This window comes from Giraffa tippelskirchi, chromosome 3, assembly GCF_054371585.1.
Source record: "Giraffa tippelskirchi isolate mGirTip1 chromosome 3, T2T-mGirTip1v1.2.pri, whole genome shotgun sequence".
In the NCBI taxonomy this organism is placed as follows: domain Eukaryota; kingdom Metazoa; phylum Chordata; class Mammalia; order Artiodactyla; family Giraffidae; genus Giraffa; species Giraffa tippelskirchi.
In genome coordinates, this window is record NC_137277.1 from 191920250 (window position 1) to 191942282 (window position 22033).

At 57.4% G+C, this 22033-nt stretch overlaps 1 protein-coding gene across 6 annotated transcripts in view; it reads right to left on the minus strand.

Annotated features, from left to right (window-relative positions):
- Nucleotides 1-22033, minus strand: part of CROCC (ciliary rootlet coiled-coil, rootletin) — a 54735-nt gene that overhangs the window by 21515 nt on the left and 11187 nt on the right. For 3 of the 6 annotated variants that reach the window (XM_081575014.1, XM_081575015.1, XM_081575013.1), the window contains 19 exons: nt 20175-20360; nt 20006-20089; nt 19870-19931; nt 19629-19794; nt 18893-18999; nt 15595-15819; nt 14837-14933; nt 14142-14225; nt 13523-13756; nt 12685-12884; nt 8402-8584; nt 7035-7179; nt 6251-6397; nt 5715-5945; nt 4806-4999; nt 4435-4562; nt 3304-3473; nt 991-1170; nt 133-267 (listed from right to left, as the gene is read on the minus strand). In XM_081575014.1, the coding sequence (XP_081431140.1) occupies nt 133-267; nt 991-1170; nt 3304-3473; nt 4435-4562; nt 4806-4999; nt 5715-5945; nt 6251-6397; nt 7035-7179; nt 8402-8584; nt 12685-12884; nt 13523-13756; nt 14142-14225; nt 14837-14933; nt 15595-15819; nt 18893-18999; nt 19629-19794; nt 19870-19931; nt 20006-20089; nt 20175-20360 (2958 nt within the window). The remainder of the gene's footprint in view (nt 1-132; nt 268-990; nt 1171-3303; nt 3474-4434; nt 4563-4805; nt 5000-5714; nt 5946-6250; nt 6398-7034; nt 7180-8401; nt 8585-12684; nt 12885-13522; nt 13757-14141; nt 14226-14836; nt 14934-15594; nt 15820-18892; nt 19000-19628; nt 19795-19869; nt 19932-20005; nt 20090-20174; nt 20361-22033) is intronic. The other 3 variants (XM_081575018.1, XM_081575016.1, XM_081575017.1) reach the window with 2 other exon arrangements.

A 22033-nucleotide genomic window follows, 5' to 3' on the forward strand; every position in this document is an offset into this window, starting at 1 on the left:
GCCACAGGGAACATCCACGCCCCGCCACGCCCAGCCCCACCCTGGCCCCGCCTCCACCGAGGCCCCGCCCACCTACCGCGGGCCCCGCCTCCGCCTCGGACCCACCCCCCGGGCCCCGCCCGCCCGCCCTACCCGGTCCTGCTCCTGGCGGCTCTGGGCGTCCCGCTTCTGTCGCTCCATCTCCAGGGAGACAGCGGCCAGGCTGTGCCGCGTTCCCATCAGCTTCTCGGACAACGCTGTCTTCTCCGACTCCTTCAGGGACAGGGCCTGGGGAGAGGCGGGAGCAATGGGCTCAGGGCCCGGTAAGGTCCCGGGGGGATGCTTGGGCCTTTCCCCACCCTGCCCTGGGAACGGTGCCCCTGGGGACTTGGGGGCCTGACTGGCCACCGCAGGTGGAGCCAGGGCCAAGGCGCAGCCCCAGGGAAGTGCTGCTGCACTGTTGTTACGACAGCGGTAACAACCTGGACATGGACACAACTTAAGAGATGGCACATCCTGAAGGGCCTTTCATTATTCCCATTTTACAGATGAGGCTACTGAGGCTCAAAGAGGTAAAGTGACCTGCCCCGGGTGACGCGGCAGGTAAGGAGAGATGGGTGCAGCCTGCCCCGTCTCCATTACATTACAGGAAGGTCAGGAGTTAGTTCTTTCTGAGGAGGGTCAGCTGCCTCACACGGGCTCCGTGGGGACTGCTCGGAGGCGGTCATGGGGATGCCATGCCCGGCCCAGGGTGGAGGAGGGGTGGGCCGAGAGGGGTCAGCTTTACAGGAGCAACACTCATGGTGTCAGGACTGCGGTGGCCACTCAGTAAGCTCCTGCCTCACGCCAGGCCCACCCGCTGGACATGGGGTCTCAGCGACGCCTCACAAATGCCCCCTGAGTTCCCGCTGTGAGGTGAGGAAACCGAGGCCCAGAAAGAACTCCTGGCCCCGAGCCTGGGCGGCGAGCGGGTCCAGTTCCCGGGAGGCAGCCGCGCTGGAGCCCACGCACCTGCTGCTTCTCTGTCTCGGCCAGGAGCAGGCCCTCATCACGCTCCTGCTGCAGGGCGGCCATCTCCTCGCTCAGCTCTTCCTTCTCGGCCTCCAGCCGGGCCAGCAGCTCCTCCCGCTCCCGCTGCAGCTGACCCTGCAGGCGGGCCCGCTCTGCGCCCAGCTCCCGCCACGCCGCCTCCTGAGGGCCGGACCCAGGTGTGCGTGACCCACGCAGCTGGGTGGGCAGCCGCTCTCCACCCTCGAGGAAGCCAGGGCCGCGGGGCAGGTGGGGTGGCTGAGAGGAAGGGCTGTGACGGGGACATGCCAGGGCTGTGCGAGCCCCAAGGAGCAGCAGCCAGTGGCCTGGGAGGATGGGGGCTGAGGGGAGGAGCGGGCAGAGAGTGTTTCCTGGAGGAAACGAGCAGCAGTCAGTCAGGTAGAGAAAAAAGAAAAAGGACCCTGGACCAGAGTACAGCCCAGAGACAGCTCAGAGGAAGGAGGAAGACGAACAGGGAAACCGCAATGTTTACGGTCCCTGGAGCTCAAATTACGAGGGGGACAGGGTGAAGGCCAGGGCCACAGGGAGCAGTCAGGCCAGCCCACGCCAGACCAGTGGGTGTTAGGAAGGAGTGATTTGATTCCTAGGGACAGCAGAGGTCCCAAGCCAGGGTGATAAGGGAAAATCTGAATTTTGGAACAGTGGGTTGTTGCGGGCTTCCCCGGTGGCGCTAGTAGTAAAGAACTAACGTGCCAATGCAGGAGAGACTTGGCCAATGTAAGAGACTCAGGTTCGGTCCCTGGGTCGGGAAGATCCCTTGGAGGAGGGCATGGCAACCCACCCGTCTTCTTGCCTGGGGAATCCCTGGGACAGAGGAGCCTGGTGGGCTACAGTCCACGGGGTCACAAAGGGTCGGACACGACTGAAGTGATCTAGCGCGCACACGCACAGCGTGGAAGAAGGCTGGGATTAGGGCTTTGGGCAGAGCGGGGTTGGGAAGGCCGTGAGGACTGAGGCAGCCTGGGTCTGGGAGCCACGGGTCTAGTGACATTAAGAGGCTGAGTCTGGGGGTGCAGGGAGAGGCAGGGCGGGCACAGAGTCTGGCCCTCAGGACTGGGTGGGTGAGACCCACAGGCAGAGCCCACCTGGGGCCTGAGGGGGACTCCTGGCCCTGCCCTCATCCTAACAGCTGTGAAGAGTCCCTGCCTAAAACGCAGTGCCGACCCTGCTGGGAAGGGGGGCTCCACCCACCCAAGTCCAAGAAACTGGGGTGCGTGGGCCCCTGGCGAAGGGAGCCACAGCCAGAACCCTCTGTCAGAGGCAGCCCAGTCCAAGACGGGTGACGCAGGGCCCTGCCCAGAGGCCCGCCCTGGGGAGTGTTCTACTGCAGTAACAACCACCAGCGTCCACAAAGCACCTGCCATGGGTGAAGCCCTCCGTGAGGCTAGACTGGCCAAAAAGTTCGTTCAGGTGTGCCATACCATCCCAAATAAGCTTTTTGGCCAACCTCAAACTATCACCACCCCCCATGGTTACGACAGGGAAGGGCACAGAGACCTTTGGTAACAAAAGCAGCAGGTGGCCAAGATCAGGTCTGCTGCTGCTGCTGCTGCTAAGCCCCTTCAGTCGTGTCCAACTCTGTGCGACCCCATAGACGACAGCCCACCAGGCTCCCCCGTCCCCGGGACTCTCCAGGCAAGAACACTGGAGTGGGTGCCATTTCCTCCTCCAGTGCATGAAAGGGAAAAGTGAAAGTGAAGTCGCTCAGTCGTGTCCGACTCTTCGCGACCCCACGGGCTGCAGCCCACCAGGCTCCTCCGTCCGTGGGGTTTCCCAGGCAAGAGTACTGGAGTGGGGTGCCATTGCCTTCTCCGAAGATCAGTTCTAAGCCCGGGCAATACCGCTCCAGACCCAGTGTTCTTAGATACCTCTGTTCTGTTCTTTCAGTGACCTGGCCCCTCGCTTTTCCATGTGCTCTGGTCCCCAGAATTTACTTTCATATGCAAATAGCACTTCGCAAACGAAAGTGCTTTCCTGCTATACATTAGATCAGCATTTTCCAAACATGTTTGTGGACCTCCTGCCTTGGATCACCAGGGCTGGAACAGACCGAGGCCTGGGAATCTGCATGGTTGATAAGAAGGGGCCCCTGATGGATCCTCCCAGCTGCCCCCAGGGCCTCTGAAACATAGATGAAGCTCTATTTCACAGATCTGGAGACTGAGGCAGAGTGAGAAGGCTGACTTGCCTGAGGTCACAGAGGAGCTAAAGCCAGTGGTTCAGAGCCACCCCCACCCAGCCCTCCCCAGCCTGCCCCAAGCCAGCGGCCCGAACCTTCTCTCGCTGGAGTCGCTGCAGGTCCTCCTCGTGGGCTGCCTGCTGCTCCCGCAGAGAGGCCTGGGCCTCCCGCTCAGCCTGCACCACCTTCTGAGCTGTCAGCTCCTTGTCCAGAGCAGCCTTCTCCTCTGCAGCTGCCATCTGCTGCCGCAGGCCCGCCAGCTCCCCTGTATAGGAGAGATGGGGTGGAGAGTCAGGCTTGGGGGGAACTCCCCAGTGGGCCAGCAGACTCGGGCCAGAGGAGCCACGGAGGCAAAGTCCCAAGGGGAAAGGGTCCCTCTGGTATCGAGGCTGAGTCCCCTGGAGAACCTCCTTGCCATCTCTGGGCCTTGGTTTCCCCATCGGCTGCATGGGCCCAGTGGCCCTACCTATCTGGAACGGCATCAAAAGGATGAAATCACTGAAGAAGGGGCCCCAAGACGGGGGGAGGGGGTGGACACAAACATATGGCAACCCCCGTCCCTGAGTGCTCACTCTGACGGGCACCTGGCGGGCACATCACAGCTTCACATCATGTCTACGGGGCTTATCCCCAGTTCACAGATAAAGATAGGGAGGCTCAGAGGAGACAGGTGACCTCCCAAGGCCACACAGCTTTCCATAAGGCGTCACCTTTAATGATTGACTGCCATAGTATCCTTGGGGGACTGTCAGTGCTAATGAAAATGACTGTGACGAGGGTGCACCCCACTATGGACAACATGAAAACCATCCTGGGGGCTGGAGGTCCACCAGAGACTGTGGGCATTTACCCTCTTGAGGTGCTCAGTAAATGTTTGCTGAGCAAGAAAAAACCCAGAGTTCAGAGACTGGGGGCAGTGAAAGTCATCATAAAACCAGCTGATGGCGGCTCCGCAGAGAGCTCAGGGCTCTCTAAGGGTCCTGATGACGATAACCAGCAGGCATCATGCCAAGGTCATGCTTCCCTCACCTCATCTTGGTGAAGCCTCAGGAGGTGGGGCTCCTTATCTCTAACTGTCAGATGGAGCCCGCAGCCCAGAAAGAGGAGGGGCTGGGAGCCGGGTCAGCCAAAGCCAAGGATCCAACTTCAGGGAAAGCCCAGGACTCCACGGGGTACAGTGTGGGTGGAGCCCAGTGTTCCCCGCCCCTTGCCCCAGGCCTGCCTACCAGTCAGGGCCTCCTTGGTCAGCAGCAAGGCCCGCCCGTCTGCCTCCAGCTGCTCCCGCCGTGCCTCGAGCTGGGCCAGCTGCCTCTGCACCTCAAACAGGCTGCTCTCCAGGGCTTCCTTCTCCGAGCTGCAGTGCACACAACACCTGAGGCCTGGGACCCAGCCCCCAGGGCCCCAGCGAATTCCAGGCCGTGGCCAGGCAGGGCCAGGTGCCAGCCTACCTGCCCAGCCAGGTCCACGCTCCCCAGGGAAGCCTGAGCCCTGGCTCCTAAGTAACTGCCCCCGTGGGCCGATGCGTGGGCAGGGCTGGTCACCAGGTGACCCTGGCCAATCCCCTCCAGGGGGGGCCGGGCAGAGCCTGAGGCCTTACCGCAGGCGTGTGGCCTCCTCCGACAGGGCCCGGCCTTCACGCTCGGCGGCCGCCAGCTGCACCGCCAGGCCGGCCCTCTCCTTGGCCAGTGCCTCCTTCTCCCGCATCGCCCGCTCCAGTGCCTCCATCTGCCGCTGCGTCTCCTGCCGTGTCTGCTCCAGCTGCTGCTCCCGCTCGCTCAGCTGCCGGGAGAGCTGGCCCCCACCAGGCACCATAAGCGCCACCCCTGGGGTCTCCCCTGCTTATCCTGCAGCGTCCCAGCCCCGGGCCTGACCCAGCCCCGGCCTGGCAGTCAGGAGACCAGGTTCAAGCCCAGGATCTATCCTGATGTGCTCTGTGTATTTGGACAAATCACAGCCTTCTCTGGACCTGCAGTGGACACTGCATGCAAACGTGAGGGTCCTCGCTCAGTGTGGGCAGTAACAAAACTCTTGCTGTACCCCCAAAATGTCTAGCGAGGGTGAATATACAGAACAGACCAAAGGAGAGCTGCCTTGCAGGCCTCAGAGAGGGAAGCGGGAGCCTGGCTCCTGGTGCAACGTGGTCTATTTGCTAGCGACCCCTCACAGGAAGCCAGGCCCTCCAGGACAGACACCCTAAGGTCCCTTCCAGCTATGGCTTCCCAGCAGGTCTAAGATTCCAGTTCTGAACTTCTCTACCAGTTATCGAATCTTTACTAAGTGGTGACTCATTTCTCCCAAGTGTTTACAGGGTGCACTCTTCAGACAACTCTCTGTGATAAGAACTATCATCCCCCCGTTGCAGATGGGGCCGCCGGGGCATGGGGGTGTTGGGGAACTCGCTCGAGGTCCCAGCTTGCAGAGGCGGGGTTGGATTTCAGCAGGGAATCAGGCTCAGAGCCTGTGACGTCCGGCGTCCAACGCCCCTCCAGCGCCTGCTCCCACCCACCTGGGCGAGCTGCTCCTGCAGCCGGCAGCGCTCGCGGTGCAGCTCGGGGAGCTGGCGCTCCAGCGCCTCCCGGGCCCGCTCTGCCGCCCGCAGGGAGCCCTCTAGGCCCTGCCGCTCCACCTCCCGCTCCAGCCGCTCCTGCTGCAGCTGCTCCTGCTCCTCCCGAGACGCGGCGGCCTCCTGCTCCACCTGCCGCTGCCGGCTCAGCAAGGCCGCCTTCTCATCCTCCAGCTGCGGGCCAGGCGGGGCTGAGAGCCGGGGCAAGCCCGGGCCTCGTCCCGCAAGGGGCCCACACGTCACCCCCACCGGGCAGGGGGGCAGGGGAGGTTCCTGAGGGCCAAGCGCGGGGCCAGAAGCCGTCAGGCCACTTTTCCCGCAGACCACGAGAGAGAAGACAGACGGAGTCAGAGACAGAACAAGACAGAGGGACAGAGGTGTCCAGGGAGGGGTGGGCTGGGCCTGGGGACGCCTCCGTGGGGTCTCCGAGGAGCGGGGGGTGGGGGCGAGGCCGGAGGGTCTTCGGGCCCACGATGTACCTGGGCGACGAGGCGGTTCAGAGCCAGCTTGTCCTGCGCCAGACCCTCGTTCAGGGAGCTCAGCTTGGACAAGGCGTCCCGCAGAGAGGCCTCCTCCACCCGCAGCTTGGTCATGGAGAGCTCGAGTGCCACGCGGCCGGCTTCCGCCTGCAGCGTTAGGACCAGCGGCCAAAGATGGTCAGGTGGAGAGAGGTGGGAAAAGACGTGAGAGACGCGGAGACGCGGAAAGACCAGGAGAAAGGCAGAGAGATGGGGCCGGGGGCGAGGTCTGGGGAGACAAGGCCCTCAGAGGGTGGGGGACATGAGAAGGGAGACGCAGCACGAGACAGAAAGGATCCCTGCAGACAGCCTGCTGCCCGCGCAGCTGCCCACTCAGAGCTGGACAAGGGCCGACGAAGCCGGCTCCTGCCACGGGGCACAGCCAGAGGTCAGAGGGTTCCAGAGTGGGGTCGCGGGTGGGCCTGCTAAGGGCCTAGACCACAGGGAGCGGGACAGGCAGCAACCAAGAACTGTGTCCCCAGCCCTCACAGACCCCAGGACCTGTGCCGAGAGATGGGGCTGGACGACCTGAGCCACAGGCCCTGCTCCAGAAGCATCTGGAAAAGCAAAAGCTATGGCCAGGCCTGGAGGGCAGTTATTTATGGCTGGGGTCAGAGGTCGTTTATGGTCCAGGTCAGAGGTCAGCCTGCGTCCAGGAGGAGGGGGTCAGTCTGCGGCCAGAGTGAGAAGGCCTGGGGCCCAGGGCAGAGGTGGGCTTGTGGCAGGGTGGCAAACGAGGACCCACCTTAGCCAGGGCCTCAGCCACCTCGGCCTTCTCAGCCTGCAGCATGTCCCGCTGCAGCGTGGCACAGCTCAGCGCCTCCCTCGCCTCCACCAGCTCTCTTGCCAGCCCTGAGCGCTTCACTTCCAGCTGCTCTAGCTGTCTGTGGCTGTGGGACAGAGGGCAGGGGGTGGCCCCGGTCACTCCCGAGTCTCCCCTAGCCAGACATGCTGGAGCAGCGAGGGGCCAGGCACGAGGCCAGAGCCTCACCCACAGGGACAGCCAAGCCCACGGTGACGCTGAACCTCAGTTTTCACATCTGCAAAATGGGGTAACACCCACCTCGTGAAGCTGTTAAAAGGACATGTGTCCTTATTGTAACCTGACATACCTCTCCAAGGGCCTTCAGAAACAAGGGTAACATCCACTGCCACAACGTACTAAACATCACTGTTACTTATGCCTCAGAGAAATAAATGAACAGTACAGTGGTTAAGAGGTTGACTCTGAAGCCCCAGTGACTGGGTTCAAATCTTGGCTCTTCTACTAGCTGTGTGACTCTGGGCAACTTAAATGACCCCTCTGTGCTTCAGTTCCACTGTCAATAAGATGGAGCTAATAACAGCCCCTACATCACAGAGTTACTGTGAAGGTGAAATAAGAAACTCTAAGTGCTTAAAATGGTGTCTGGTACTTAGTAATGTTAGTGTTAGTCTTATTATTATAACTTTAAATTTTAAAATAATATTGTTAATTTAATTAAAATAATACTGTTACATATAAAATGTTACATTTTAATTAAATAATATGGACGACAGAGGATGAGATGGTTGGATGGCATCACCGACTCGATGGACATGAGTTTGGGTAAACTCCGGGAGTTGGTGACGGACAGGGAGGCCTGGCGTGATGTGGTTCATGGGGTTGCAAAGAGTTGGACACGACTGAGCGACTGAACTGAACTGAATGTTATATATAACTTTATATTACATATGAAGTTATATATAACTTGTATTAATGTTATACATAAACGTTATATATATAGTTAATATAAATAACTACAGGGAAGCCTGGTGTGCTGCAGTCCATGGGGTTGCAAAGAGTCAGACAGGACTTGGCAACTGAACAACAAAGTAACTGCCGTTATATTAGTTGTTACCATCATCCACACTCTACCTCCTACCAGCTGATCTCGGGGGAACGACTCTACCTGCCCGAGCCCCCGTTTCCTACAGGGTCTGGCTAGAAGACCCTGCAGCAGAGGGGTGCAGTGAGGACTCCCCCAGACAGGAGGAGGTCCAGCGCACAGTCAGTGCTCCCGAGCCCCCAGGGACAGTCAGGGCCCCGGGGCCCAGCCAAGCAGCCCCGGCAGAGAGCCAGAAGCGACTCGCCTGCGCTCGAGCTCCCTGCGTGTCCGTGTGTGGTCCTGCGCCGTGTCCTCCCGCTCTTCCTCCAGCTGGTCCCGCTGACGCCGCAGCTCCTCCTGGGCCGCCTGCAGCTTCTCCCGCTCCTGCCGTAGCTCCTCGGCCTGCTGCTTGGCTGCCTGCAGGCCGTGGGCCAGGCTGTCCTTCTCCCTGCAGGATGGGGGGGGAGCTGAAGGGGTTGTCAGGGCCCCTTCCATCGGGGAGGATGGCCACGCTACTGTCCTAGCCAGGAGCCACACACCACTGTCTTCTGAGGCCCGTGCCTCCAGGAAGCCTTCCTGCCCCTGCACGTGGCCCATTCATCTCATCCACGTCTCCCTGGAGCTGACTCTTCCTGGCAAAGAGAATCCAGACGTCCTTCTCCCCCATCCAGCCCACTTGGAGGCCCAGAGGAATGGGTGGAAGCCTTGCCATTGGGTGAAGAAGCCAGGCTAGGTTCTTGAGACATGTGGGCACTGTTGCCGCGAGCTCTGCTAGTCCACCTAGCCAAGAAAGGCCCCCTTACAGCACCCCATGCCCGTCAATTCTGGGAGGCCCAACAGAGCCGGGTGTGTCCAGATCCCACAGTGTCTGCTGCCCAGGCCAGCAGCACGCGGTAGCCAGGGCAAGGGACGGAAAAGCCTCCTTCCAAGACTGGAGTTTTTGGTTTAGGGCTGACGGCTGTCATATCCTCCACTGCCAACTCCCCTTCGATCAAAATGGCAACCTGTAAATACACCAGGTACGAAGGCTGGCAGTAGGCAGAGGAAAACATAACAACATGGAATTCAGAAACACAGTCAAATGCAGAAGAGGCGTTCCCTGAGATACAACCCTGTAAAGCACTTCTCCTTTGAAGGCTGGGAAGCACTGGTTTTGCCAACAGATGGACCAGAATCCCATCTCCTACCCCAGCGATGCTGCTGTGTGACCTTGGGCATGTCTCAACCTCAAGACAGTGACAGCGGTGAACTGCAGGGGTTTGACAGGAAGACTGGCTGAGACTATACATGTGAAGGACTTGGCAATGAGCCTGGCACACAGCAAGTATACAGGGGACGTTTGCAAACTGTCAGGAAACAAGATGGAAAGCAAAGCCAGGGCATTAACAGGGTCAGGATGGGTGAGGGAGAGGGCTGTGAAGAGGTTTCACCCTTTTATCTCCCTCCATTTTCAACCTTTTTATTATGTAGTTACATTTAAAAAGGAAAAAAAAACAATAAGAACAAAAAATTTAAAACATCAAGCAGCCAAGAATGGATAATTTCTTGTCTCTGAAATCCCCAAGAAACAGAGTCAAGAATAACACTGCCAATGTGACTCTCAGGGCTGATGGAAATGTTTCATAGTCATACGTGCACCTGAAACATGGCTAATGAAACTGTGGGACTGAATTTTTACTTTTGTAAATGTTGACTTATATTTGAACAGACACACGTGGCCAGTTACAACCACATTCAGTTCAGTTCAGTCGCTCAGTCGTGTCTGACTCTTTGCGACCCCATGAATCGCAGCACACCAGGCCTCCCTGTCCATCACCAACTCCCGGAGTCTACCCAAATCCACGTTCATCGAGTCGGTGATGCCATCCAACCATCTCATCCTCTGTCGTCCCCTTCTCCTCCCGCCCCCAATCCTTCCCTGTATCAGGGTCTTTTCCAATGAGTCAGCTCTTCGCATGAGGTGGCCAAAGTATTAGAGTTTCAGCTTCAACATCAGTCCTTCCAATGAACACCCAGGATTGATCTCTTTTAGGACGGATTGATTGGATCTCCTTGCAGTCCAAGGAACTCTCAGGAGTCTTCTCCAACACCACAGTTCAAAAGCATCAATTCTTCGGTGCTCAGCTTTCTTCACCGTCCAACTCTCACATCCATACATGACCACTGGAAAAACTATAGCCTTGACTAGACGGACTTTTGTTGGCAAAGTAATGTCTCTGCTTTTAAATATGCTATCTAGGTTGGTCATAACCTTCCTTCCAAGGAGTAAGCGTCTTTTAATTTCATGGCTGCAGTCACCATCAGCAGTGATTCTGGAGCCCAAAAAAATAAAGTCTGACACTGTTTCCACTGTTTCCCCATCTATTTCCCATGAAGTGATGGGACCAGATGCCATGATCTTAGTTTTCTGAACGTTGAGCTTTAAGCCAACTTTTTCACTCTGCTCTTTCACTTTCATCAAGAGGCTCTTTAGTTCTTCTTCGCTTTCTGCCATAAGGGTGGTGTCATCCGCTTATCTGAGGTTATTGATATTTCTCCGGGCAATCTTGATTCCAGCTTGTGTTTCTTCCAGCCCAGCGTTTCTCATGATGTACTCTGCATATAAGTTAAATAAGCAGGGTGACAATATACAGCCTTGACGTACTCCTTTTCCTATTTGGAACCAGTCTGTTGTTGCATGTCCAGTTCTAACTGTTGCGTCCTGACCTGCATACAGGTTTCTCAAGAGACACGTCAGATGGTCTGGTATTCCCATCTCTTTCAGAATTTTCCACAGTTTATTGTGATCCACAGAGTCAAAGGCTTTGGCATAGTCAGTAAAGCAGAAATAGATGTTTTTCTGGAACTCTCTTGCTTTTTCGATGATCCAGCAGATGTTAGCAATTTGATCTCTGGTTCCTCTGCCTTTTCTAAAACCAACTTGAACATCTGGAAGTTCACGGTTCACGTATTGCTGAAGCCTGGCTTGGAGAATTTCGAGCATTACTTTACTAGCATGTGAGATGAGTGCAATTGTGCGGTAATTTGAGCATTCTTTGGCATTGCCTTTCTTTGGGATTGGAACGAAAACTGACCTTTTCCAGTCCTGCGGCCACTGCTGAGTTTTCCAAATTTGCTGGCATATCGAGTGCAGCACTTTCACAGCATCACCTTTGAGGATTTGAAATAGTTCAACTGGAATTCCATCACCTCCACTAGCTTTGTTCGTAGTGATGCTTTCTAAGGCCCACTTGACTTCACATTCCAGGATGTCTGGCTCTAGGTGAGTGATCACACCATCGTGATTATCTGGGTCGTGAAGACATTCTAGGAATCAGCGAACTAAGATGGACTGGAATGGGTGAATTTAACTCAGATGACCATTATATCTACTACTGTGGGCAAGAATCTCTTAGAAGAAATGGAGTAGCCATCATGGTCAACAAAAGAGTCCGAAAGGCAGTACTTGGATGCAATCTCAAAAACAATAGAATGATCTCTGTTCATTTCCAAGGCAAACCATTCAATATCACAGTAATCCAAGTGTATGCCCCAACCAGTAATGCTGAAGAAGCTGAAGTTGAACAGTTCTGTGAAGACCTACAAGACCTTCTAGAACTAACACCCAAAAAAGATGCCCTTTTCATTATAGGGGACTGGAATGCAAAAGTAGGAAGTCAAGAAACACCTGGCGTAACAGGCAAGTTTGGCCTCGGAGTACAGAATGAAGCAGGGCAAAGGCTAATAGAGTTTTGCCATGAGAACGCACTGGTCATAGCAAACACCCAATTCCAACAACACAAGAGAAGACTACACGTGGACATCACCAGATGGTCAACACCAAAATCAGATTGATTATATTCTTTGCAGCCAAAGATGGAGAAGCTCTATACAGTCAGCAAAAACAAGACCGGGAGCAGACTGTGGCTCAGATCATGAATTGCGTATTGCCAAAATCAGACTTAAATTGAAGAAAGTAGGGAAAACCACTAGTTCATTCAGGTATAACCTAGATCAAATCCTTTATGAGTATACAGTAGAAGTGACAAATAGATTTAAGGGACTAGATCTGATAGAGTGCCTGATGAACTATGGACAGAGGTTCGTCTCATTGTACAGCAGACAGGGATCAAGACAATCCCCATGGAAAAGAAATGCAAAAAAGCAAAATGGCTGTCTGAGGAGGCCTTACAGATAGCTGGGAAGAGAAGAGAAGCGAAAAGCAAAGGAGAAAAGGAAAGATACTCCCATCTGAATGCAGAGTTCCAAAGAATAGCAAGGAGAGATAAGAAAGCCTTCCTCAGTGATCAGTGCAAAGAAATAGAGAAAAACCACACATTGGGAAAGACTAGAGATCTCTTCAAGAAAATTAGAGATACCAAAGGAACATTTCATGCAAAGATAGGCTCGATAAAGGACAGAAATGGTATGGACCTAACAGAAGCAGAAGATATTCAGAAGAGGTGGCAAGAATACACAGAAGAACTGTACAACCATATTAGTGCAAATCCAATACACGCAGGCTGACTCATCCCCGGGGCTGGGTGCCCCACCTCTGGTCTCCGGCACCTGTTCAGGAGGTCGACAGCGCTGCGCAGGCGCTGGGCTTCCCGCTGCGCATCCTCCTGGGCCCGGGCAGCCCCGTCGGTCTCGTCCCGCAGACACTGCAGCTGCTCCTCCAGGGCACGGCGCTCACCCTCACTGTCACTAAGCTGCTTCCGCAGGGTGCCCAGCAAGTCCTGGCTGGCCTCATAGCGCCCCCGTATGTCCTGTGGCAGAATCACTGAGTCCAGGGAAGCCCTTGCTCACGCAGGATGTACACCAGCCTGCGCTAGAACCCAGATCTGTGTACATCCCTGGGCGGCAACGTGGAGCGAAGCCCACAGAGCAGTTTCCACTCCCCTGCACGGTGCCCTCCCACCCTTCTGAGACCTCTGCAAGGTCTCTGAACCTCCACCTCCTGGGGCCCCAGGCAAGTCCTACCCAACTCCCCCAAACACCAAGCACACTCCTTTCTCCACCCCGTGTCTGACGCCCCCACCCAAGGCTCTCTGGCTTGGGCTATGTGGGCCCGTCTTCCCGTCTACACCAGGACTCTAGTTCCACCCCAGGCTCCGCCCCCAGCTGCTCAAGCTCCTCCCATACCGGGACTCTAGCTCCACCCAGGCCCCGCCCCAGCTGCACAGGCCCCTCCCACACCAGGACTCTAGCTCCGCCCCCGCGGCTCAAGCCCCTCCCACTCCAGACGCGGAGCACTGGACCACCTTCGGGAGTCCAGACTCTCTGCCCTCTCCCCAGGCTCTGGCTCTCCCTACGGTTCCCTAGGGTGCTCAGGCTCCACCCCCGGAGGCCCCAGGGCTGACCCCGGGCTGGAGCCCCAGCGCAGGGCGCTCAAGCCCCGTCCCACCTGGACCTGCAGCTGGCGCTTGTGCAGAGCCGAGTGGATGAGGGCCAGCGTGGAGGAGTCCGAGCAGGCGGGAGACGGGCCTCGGCGCGGGGAGCGGCCGCGGCCGGGTGAGGGCCGCCTCGGCGGAGACGGGGTCCGGGCCCCCGAGAGCCCCCGCAGGCTGCCGTCTGAGGTGTCCGCTGTGCGCTCGGAGCCACTTAACTGGACGCCACTGTCCGTGTCCGACAGGACGGCCTGGGGGCAGGTCAGAGAGAGGGGGAGGGGAGCTGCGCCGTTAGCGGGGTGTCCAGCTTCACCCCGGACTCTGCAGCACGCCCTAGGCCCCTCCCAAAAGAAGGCTTCCTGATCACAGCCCTCAGCCCACCGGTACCCCTTCCATTTACTGGGAAGACGCTATAGAGCCTTTCTCAGACGGGCAGGGAATAGGCAGTGCCTCCTCTCGGGGCAGAGTCTGAGCTGAGCTATTTATTAACAGATTTATTAACAGAAGGGGCATTAAACAGCAGGGAGGGCTCCAGGGCCCTCAACCGCTTGCAGTTCAGCTCAAGGCCACCAGGGGACGAGGTGGTCCAGGACCGCCACCAGTGCTGGCCTTTCCCGGCTCCCTCCCGGCTCCAACCTGCGCCATGTCCCTCAGGGTCTGCTGCAGCCCCTCTCCTTCATCTGTCTCCAGGGCTGCCTGCTCCTGGAGCCGCAGGGATTCCTGGAGTGGTGTTGGGGAGACAAAGAAAGAGTGGTCAGGGTCTCTGCCCTAGTCAGAAACTCCACGGTCTCCCTACCCCGCCAATCAGGGCGCCTCAAAGGCCATGCCCAGAGGCCAACAGCTTGGGAGACCCCACCGCAGCACCAGTGCCCTCACTGAACAGAGGTACAGTGTCTGCCCCAGGGCACACAGCCTATTAGAAGAGAGCTGGACATGGAATCCAGGCCAGAGCTCACACAGCATGACCAGCCCAGGCAGTAACCATGAGGGATGTCCCTCTGGTGGGGAGGCAGCTGAGTTCCAAGAGAAAGAGCCCTGGGCTAGCAGGGCATAGGCATGAGTTCCAGTCCCGACTCGCCGGCATCATGGCCCTGAGACTCTGGACAAGTATTTCCTCTTGGGCCTCAGCTTCCTCATCTGTACAATGGGGATCATGCTACAGAACGGCTGAGAGGATGAAATGGGATAAAGGAAGTGAATGTGCTAACCACTACGGCTGGCACACACTAGGTGTTCAATTAATGAGGGGTGACGCTGATTCTGAGTGGACTGCCCAAGCAACCCAGCCCTCAGCCGTGTCCCGGGCCCTCCCGTCCCACCCCATGTCTCACCAGGGCCTCAAGCTTCTCGCTGAGGGCTTTGTTGAGCTGGTCTTTCTCCAGATTCTGGTCCTGAAGGCGCTCCACGGTCAGGGTCAGCTCGGTCACTCTGGAGGTGGGGGAGCTACACGGGTGAATGGGAGACCCACCCAGCTTCTCCTCAAACCCCCGGCTTCCCCAAACCTGAGGCAGGGACGCTAGGGTTTGCCTCTCAAGTCCGTCTCCTCTCTGGGCTGCAGACTTCTCATCTCTGAATGAGAATGAGGTGCCAGGCACTTTATCTCACGGGGAAGCACTCTGGGACCTGCCTAGATTTCAGGAGCAGAGGGCTGCTGGGTGCCAAGCCACTCAGTCGTGTCTGACTCTGTGCAACCCCGTGGACTGTAGCCCGCCAGGCTCCTCTGTCCATGGGACTCTCCGGGCAAGAAGACTGGAATGGGACGCCATGCTCTCCTCCAGGAGGAGGAGGGATCTTCCTGGTCAGGGGATCTTCCTGACCCAGAGATCGAACCCGCCTCTGTTACATCTCCTGCACTGACAGATGGGTTCTTTACACTGGGAGCAGAGGCTGAACTGCAAACATGAAATTCAACCTGGGGCAAGAGCCCTCTGAATCTCTGTCTTCCTCTCTGCCAAATGGAGGGCCTGGGGAGACTGGCCAAGCCCGCGCAGGGGAAGGGCTCATCACCGGTGAACAGACCCCTCCGCCCCAGACCTCTGGCCGTAAGCTCCAGCGAGGCCTGCCTCAAGCGGCACCTCCAAGAACCCACCTGGCACTGAGGTCGGCCTTGTCCAGGTTGCTCTGCACCTGCAGCCGAGCCAGGTCCTGCTCCTGCAGCGCCTTACTCCGCAGCTGCTCCTCCAGCAGGGCCTGCTTCTCCAGGGCCGCCTCGGCCCGGCTCTCAGCCAGCCGCAGGCCCACGCTCAGCCCCAGGCTCGCCTCCTGGACAGCTCGCGAGGTCCGGGCCAGCTCCCCTCCCAGCTGCAGCAGGTCCCTGGTGGAGAGGACACAGAACGGGGATCGGATGGTGGGGGTGGGCTTCCAAGTATAAATTAAAACGACAATGGGGGGCTTCTCTGGTGGCTCAGTGGTAAAGAATCCACCTGCCAATGCAGGAGACACGGGTTCGATCCCTGATCCAGGAAGATCCCACATGCCGTGGAAGAACTAGGCCCGTGAGCCACAACGACTGAGCCTGTGCTCTGGAGCCCGGGAGCCGCAACTACTGAAGCCTGAGCGCCCGGGAGCCCATGCTCTGCAATCAGAAAAGCCAGCACATGAGAAGCCCACGCGCCAAAACTAGGGAGCAGCCCCCGCCTGCTGCAAGCAGAGAAAAGCCCGTGCAGTGACGATGACCCAGCACAGCCAAAAATAAATAAATATGAAAAAAAAAATAGGAGAGGAGGCCAGGGGAGGGGGGACATGTACAGTCTGCTGTATTTGCTTTTATCAAATGTGCCTGAGTGTCTGGGTCAAAGGTGGGAGGGACTCTTTGCAGTACACCTTTTGAAATCTGAACCTTGTGCTTATGTGAATTATTCAAAAGCAAGATGTTAAAACGTTAAATGCTAATTTAAAATGATACATACTTTAAATATATCAAATAGGTTCAATTCTTCCCTTTCCTGAATGAACTGTACCACTGGGTATCAAATGGTAAGAAGAGGAAGTGCCTTATTATGGAAGAATTCCGGCTAATACACGATGCAGTGGCAGAATGAGACCACCACAATTTTGCAAAATCTCTGCCGGATGTCTGGACCTCGGCGTGGAGTGTCGAGGGCTGCCAACCACAGAGAGAGAGGCTCCTGATGCCAGGGTACACAGCATTATGAAGAAGTTGTCTCAAAACACAACAATCCGAACCTAAATGTGATGAAGCCTTAAATCCAACATCCAATTTACAAGAAATACAGGGGACAACGGTGTTAAAGGACACCACAGAATCCAGACTGGGGATCTCTGAGGACGACTGTCCCGGGTTCCGGAGCGAATAAAAGACTTAAAAGACAAATCAACGAATCACACTCTGTGAACATCTGTGGATCCTGACTCAAACAATTTTAAAGGCTAAAACCAAGGCAAAACCACCTGTGACACTGACGCATCAATTGGAAATTTGGATACTGAGTGAATATGAGCTATCTCACTGAAGGTCATTACTTAAACAAATGCTTAAGGCACAAAAGGAGACGGACTGGTCTGCCTGCCTCTGGGCTCTCCCCACAGCCTCACCTGCTCAAAGATCAAGTAGGAAGGGACTTCCCCGGCTGTCCACTTCTTAAGACTTCATGCTTCCAGTGCAGGGGCACAGGTTTGATCACTGGTCGGGGAACTAAGATCCCACAAGCGGTGCACGGCGGAGGTGGGCGGGGGCAGACACCAAGCCCCCTGCGGCAAGGGACCTGTGAGGCTCTTTTCCAACCTGACCTCCCGCTCACTTGCCTTTTGCTTCAGCCCCACTGGCTGCCACTCTCTCCCATCTCCAAGCCTTTGCTCCTGCTGTTCCCTCTCTGGAGGGCCCGCAGCTCTGCCATTTAAAACCCTACCTATCCTTTGTTCAGTTCGGTTGCTCAGTCGTGTCTGACTCTTTGCAACTCCATGAACCGCAGCATGCCAGGCCTCCCTGTCCATCACCAACTCCTGGAGTTTACCCAAACTCATGTCCATTGAGTTGGTGATGCCATCTAACCATCTCATCCTGTCGTCCCCTTCTCCTCCTGCCTTCAATCTTTTCTAACATCTAGGTCTTTTCAAATGAGTCAGCTCTTCGCATCAGGTGGCCAGAAGGGGTCAGTGCAAATTCCATCTCCCCTTTGAAGCATTTTTCTGGCCTCCCAACCTCTTCCCTTGGGGGCTTCCCGGATAGCTCAGTTGGTAAAGAATCCGCCTGCAATGCAGGAGACCCTGGCTCGATTCCTAGGGTCGGGAAGATCCCCTGGAGAAGGGAAAGGCTACCCACTCAAGTATTCTGGCCTGGAGAATTCCGTGGACTGTATAGTCCATGGAGTCGCAAAGAGTTGGACACGACTGAGCAACTTTCACTTTCACAACCCCTTCCATCCTTCTGAGCATCTGGGACATCCTTTCTGTTCCACTTTCAGGTTACTGACCACTCACTTCCTCAGTCTAGAGATTGCAAGGTCCTTTGTTCTTATTTTTAAGTTTTTTGGCCGCACCACCCAGCTTGTGGGATCTTAGCTCCCTGACCAGAGATTGAACCTGGACCCTCTGCAATGAAAACACAGAGTCCCAATCACTGGACTGCCAGGGAATTCCCTAGGGGTTACACGGTCCTCGGCAGTGGACACGGAGTATTCTAGTGGATTAAAAACAGGGGCGATAAATCCTGACTCAGTCTCTTTCCTACTGCTCTGTGACCTTGGGAAAGTCACTCTAACTCTCTGAGCCTCAATGTCCTCCCCTGAAAAGTGAGAACTATTATAGTTCCTACCTCACAGGAACACTGGGGATATGAAATGAAATAAAAGGTACAAGGAGCCTAGCTAGAGACTAATATCCAGTAAGTGTTACTAGTTACTAGTAATGACTGTGCTGTGCTTAGTTGCTCAGCCGTGTCCGACTCTTGTGACCCTGCGGACTGCAGCCCGCCAGGCTCCTCTGTCCTTGGGGACTCTCCAGGCAAGAATACTGGAGTGGGTTGCCATGCCCTCCTCCAGGGTACTAGTAATGACTAGGAAACAGTAAATTTAGTAAAAACTAAAATAGTTTTTAGTTTAGTAGAATATGTTTACTAAACTAAGAAAAAAATAGTTTTTCACTAAAAATTATTAGAACTACTAAAAATAATTTTTTACTAAAGAAATAAGTTTTTAGTTTAGTAAAACATGACTAACTATGACTACTTGGTCACAGTCAGTTTAGTAAATACATTAAACAAATAGGAAATGACTGCCCTGATCTGGTAAGTGTCAACTCTTACTAGTGCCTCTCCGCAGGGCCTGGCATACAGAAGGCGGGTCGGGTTGGACTAAGCTCAGCTGGGCGGAGCTGTCCCCCGCTGCGGCCGTGCCTCTGCAAGCACCCCGTCCGCCGCCCCAGCTCACCTCTCGGTGGCCGTCTTCACCTCGCTGACCAGCCGGCGGGCCCCCACGACCTGCCTCCAGACGAGGAGCAGGCGACTGTGCTCGTGGCTGAAGTAGGCGTTGAAAGACTGGGGGACGGAGGGGCGGAGTGAGGGGCCAGGTTGGGCCTGCCGCGCCCCACCCGCGCCGCGAGTGTCCCGAGGGCCGCCCCGGGGGCGCTGGCTCGAAGGCAAGGCTGGGTGGGAGCTGTCTAGCTCACCAGCCCCTGCCTCCCCCTGGCCCGGGGAGCTGGGTTTCACAGCCTCCACGGGCCGCAAGCAGCAGCGCGAAGGGCAGAAGATGCCGGAGACCTCAGTCTGCATCCCAGCTGCCTGCCGCCTGACTGGGCAGCAGCTCAACCTCTCTTTAGGAGGGCGAGGGCACCGTCCATGTACGTTAAGAGATCAGAGAAGAAAACGCCCGCCTCTCACACAGTATGCACTAATCAAGGCTATTGTTAACGACAACCATTTTCCTCTCTAATGGGGCTTCCCTGGTGGCTCAGATCGTAAAGAATCTGCCTGCAAGGCAGGAAACCGGGGTTCCATCCTTGGTCGGGAAGATGCCCTGGAGAAGGGAATGGCCACCCACACTGGTGTTCTTGCTGGAGAATCAAAGGGCTCACCTGGCGCGAGGCCCCTCCCCCGCCAGCCCAGCAAGCCCGTGCCCTGGGGTCAAGCTGGACTTCTGTCCCCGCAGCTCCCAGTCCCTCGCCCACCTCGCCTTCGCGCCTCCAGGCGGCCTCCCGCTGCTCCAGCTCCTGTCGGCCACGTGCCCAGTCACTGGTCACCTTGCGGATATCTTCCCGCAGGGTCTGGTTGGCCAAGCTCACCTGGTCCAGCTGCTCCCGGAGCAGCGCGTTCACCTGGGCCAGGCTGGCGCTCCTGGGCGGACAGAGGAGAGCCGGTGGGTGCCTGGGCAGAGGGCTGCCGGCCCCCATGCGCCCCCCGCGGGCCCACCTCTGCTGCTCCTCCTCCAGGCGTACGAGGGCGCTCTCCAGGTCCTGGCTGTGCCCTGCGTCCTGGTGGGTGGGGGGAAGCGGGGGCATCAGACTGGGCAGGGCAGGAAGGGTCAGCCCTGCCCCCCGGCACCCACCCGCAGCCGCAGCTGCTCCAGCTCCGTGGATCTCTCCAGCAGCTGCTGCTCCGTCTCCGAGCTCTTCTTCTTGCACTGGAGAATCTGGGGGTGGGCGGAGAGCGGGTCAGCCCCAGGGGTTGGGGCTGGGGGGCGGAAGGAGTGTGAGGGGGCGGGGCAGTGGCCCAACCTTGGCCTGCAGCCGCTGCACCAGCTGCGCCTGCCGCTGCTGGCCCTCCTGGTAGGCCTGCAGCTTGCGCCGGTAGGAGGCCTGCTCCTCCTGCAGCTGCCGCCGCAGCTCCACGCTCTGCAGGGCCAGCCCCCTGGGCTCCTGGGCTGCCGGCTCCCCGGACTCCCGCCGCACAGCCTGCTCCAGCTGTGGGGAAGGGCCCGGGGTGAGAGTCCTGCGCCTCCCTGGAAGGCAGGCTCAGGCCTCTGTAGGGGGCGCCAGGCTGGACCCCGACCCACGATGCCTTGCAGGCCCAGGTGGGCAAGCCCAGGACACAGTGCATGTGTGCATGGCCAAGCATAAACACTAGGCAAGCACAGACACACAGACAGGGTGTGCAGGGACGCATGCAGGTGGGCCCACACACGTGTGCATGCAGAACACAAAGATGCCCCTGGGGCAAACCTTAAAAGCCCTGGGTATGCTCCAAATCACCCAGCGCCCTGCGTGGGTAACTACTAGATCCATGCCCCTGTCTCCCCACCCGAACCTTCAGGAAACCTGGATTTTGTTCCCCACTGTATCTTAGAACAGTGAACATGCTATCTTAGAATAATAGCATGCTAACGAATTAACAGCATGAACACACGTGAATACGTTCAGAGGCATCACTACACATACATGAGCTCAGGACACGCACACACAACACGCGCAGGGCGCCTCAAACACCCCCAGGCTGACACAGACGGACTCACCCGGCTCCCACTCCCCACACACACAGCGCTCAGATTTCTAAGAGGCGAGCACAAGTGTTCTGACACACGCTGTGGCTTATGAATGGCCTCCCAGCCCAGCCTGGCCCCTCGCTCCCCGCTCCCCGCTCCCCCTCACTGAGGGGACCTCCACCCCACCCCGTCCCCCACGCCCAGGCATCCTGCAGCCCCTTCATCATCCGACCCTGGGGTCAGTGGCAGGACACCTTCCGGCTCTGACCGCCTCCACTAGCCCAAACCCCCTGTCCTCCAGGCACCTGCTGGTCCCAGGGGGCCCCCAGCCTCCTCCAGCTGTTTACAAAGGAGGGAGGAGGCAGCCGAGGACAGCAGGGCTCAGAGGAGGGCCGAGCTCAGAGCCTGGCTTGCGAGAGGCGGGGCAGGGTGTCTGTTCACACGCCCATCCACGTCCAGTCCCGGGGAGGCCAACTGCAAGGACGACGACCGTCACCCACGCTGACCAGGGGCCCAGGCCCTGCCGGCCCTCCAAGCCGGGGTTGAGCAGTGCGCCAGGAGAGGCTCAGGGAGCCACCAAGCTGAGAACAACCTCATGTCCATCCCCACCCCGGGGACAGCGCTGGGACAGGGTGATTGTGCCCACGGAGGCCGTGTGGGGGCTGCAGCTCATGTTGGGGGAACCTGGTCTGAGGGGGCCGGAGCAGGCAATATGCAGGGGGTCTCTCTCCCTGGAGGGCAGGCAGCAAGCCCGTGGCCAGTATCTGCATGGCGTCCACCCAAGTCAGGTGATGGGCAGAGCGTCTGCGTGCTGGCAGCGGCACCAAGATGCTGTGTGTGTGTCGAGCATCAATGCAGGTGCTTTCTGGGCGTGGGTGGGGTGTGTTTTGTCTCCATGTGTGACCCTGTGTGTCTTGTGTCTGGGCCTTCATGGGGACCTGGGTGAGCTGGCATCTGTTGTCCAAGGAGTACACTGTGGTGAAGCAGATGGGTATGTCTGCGTGTGTGCCCATGTGTCCATGCACGTGTACGCCTGTGTGCACAGTTGTAAAAGGGTGGGTCTGTCTGCACCTGTGCACACCTGTGTCTGGCTGTAGGTGTCTAGCCAATGTTGGGCTGCCTGCAGTGTGGGCACACCAGATACACCATGGTGTG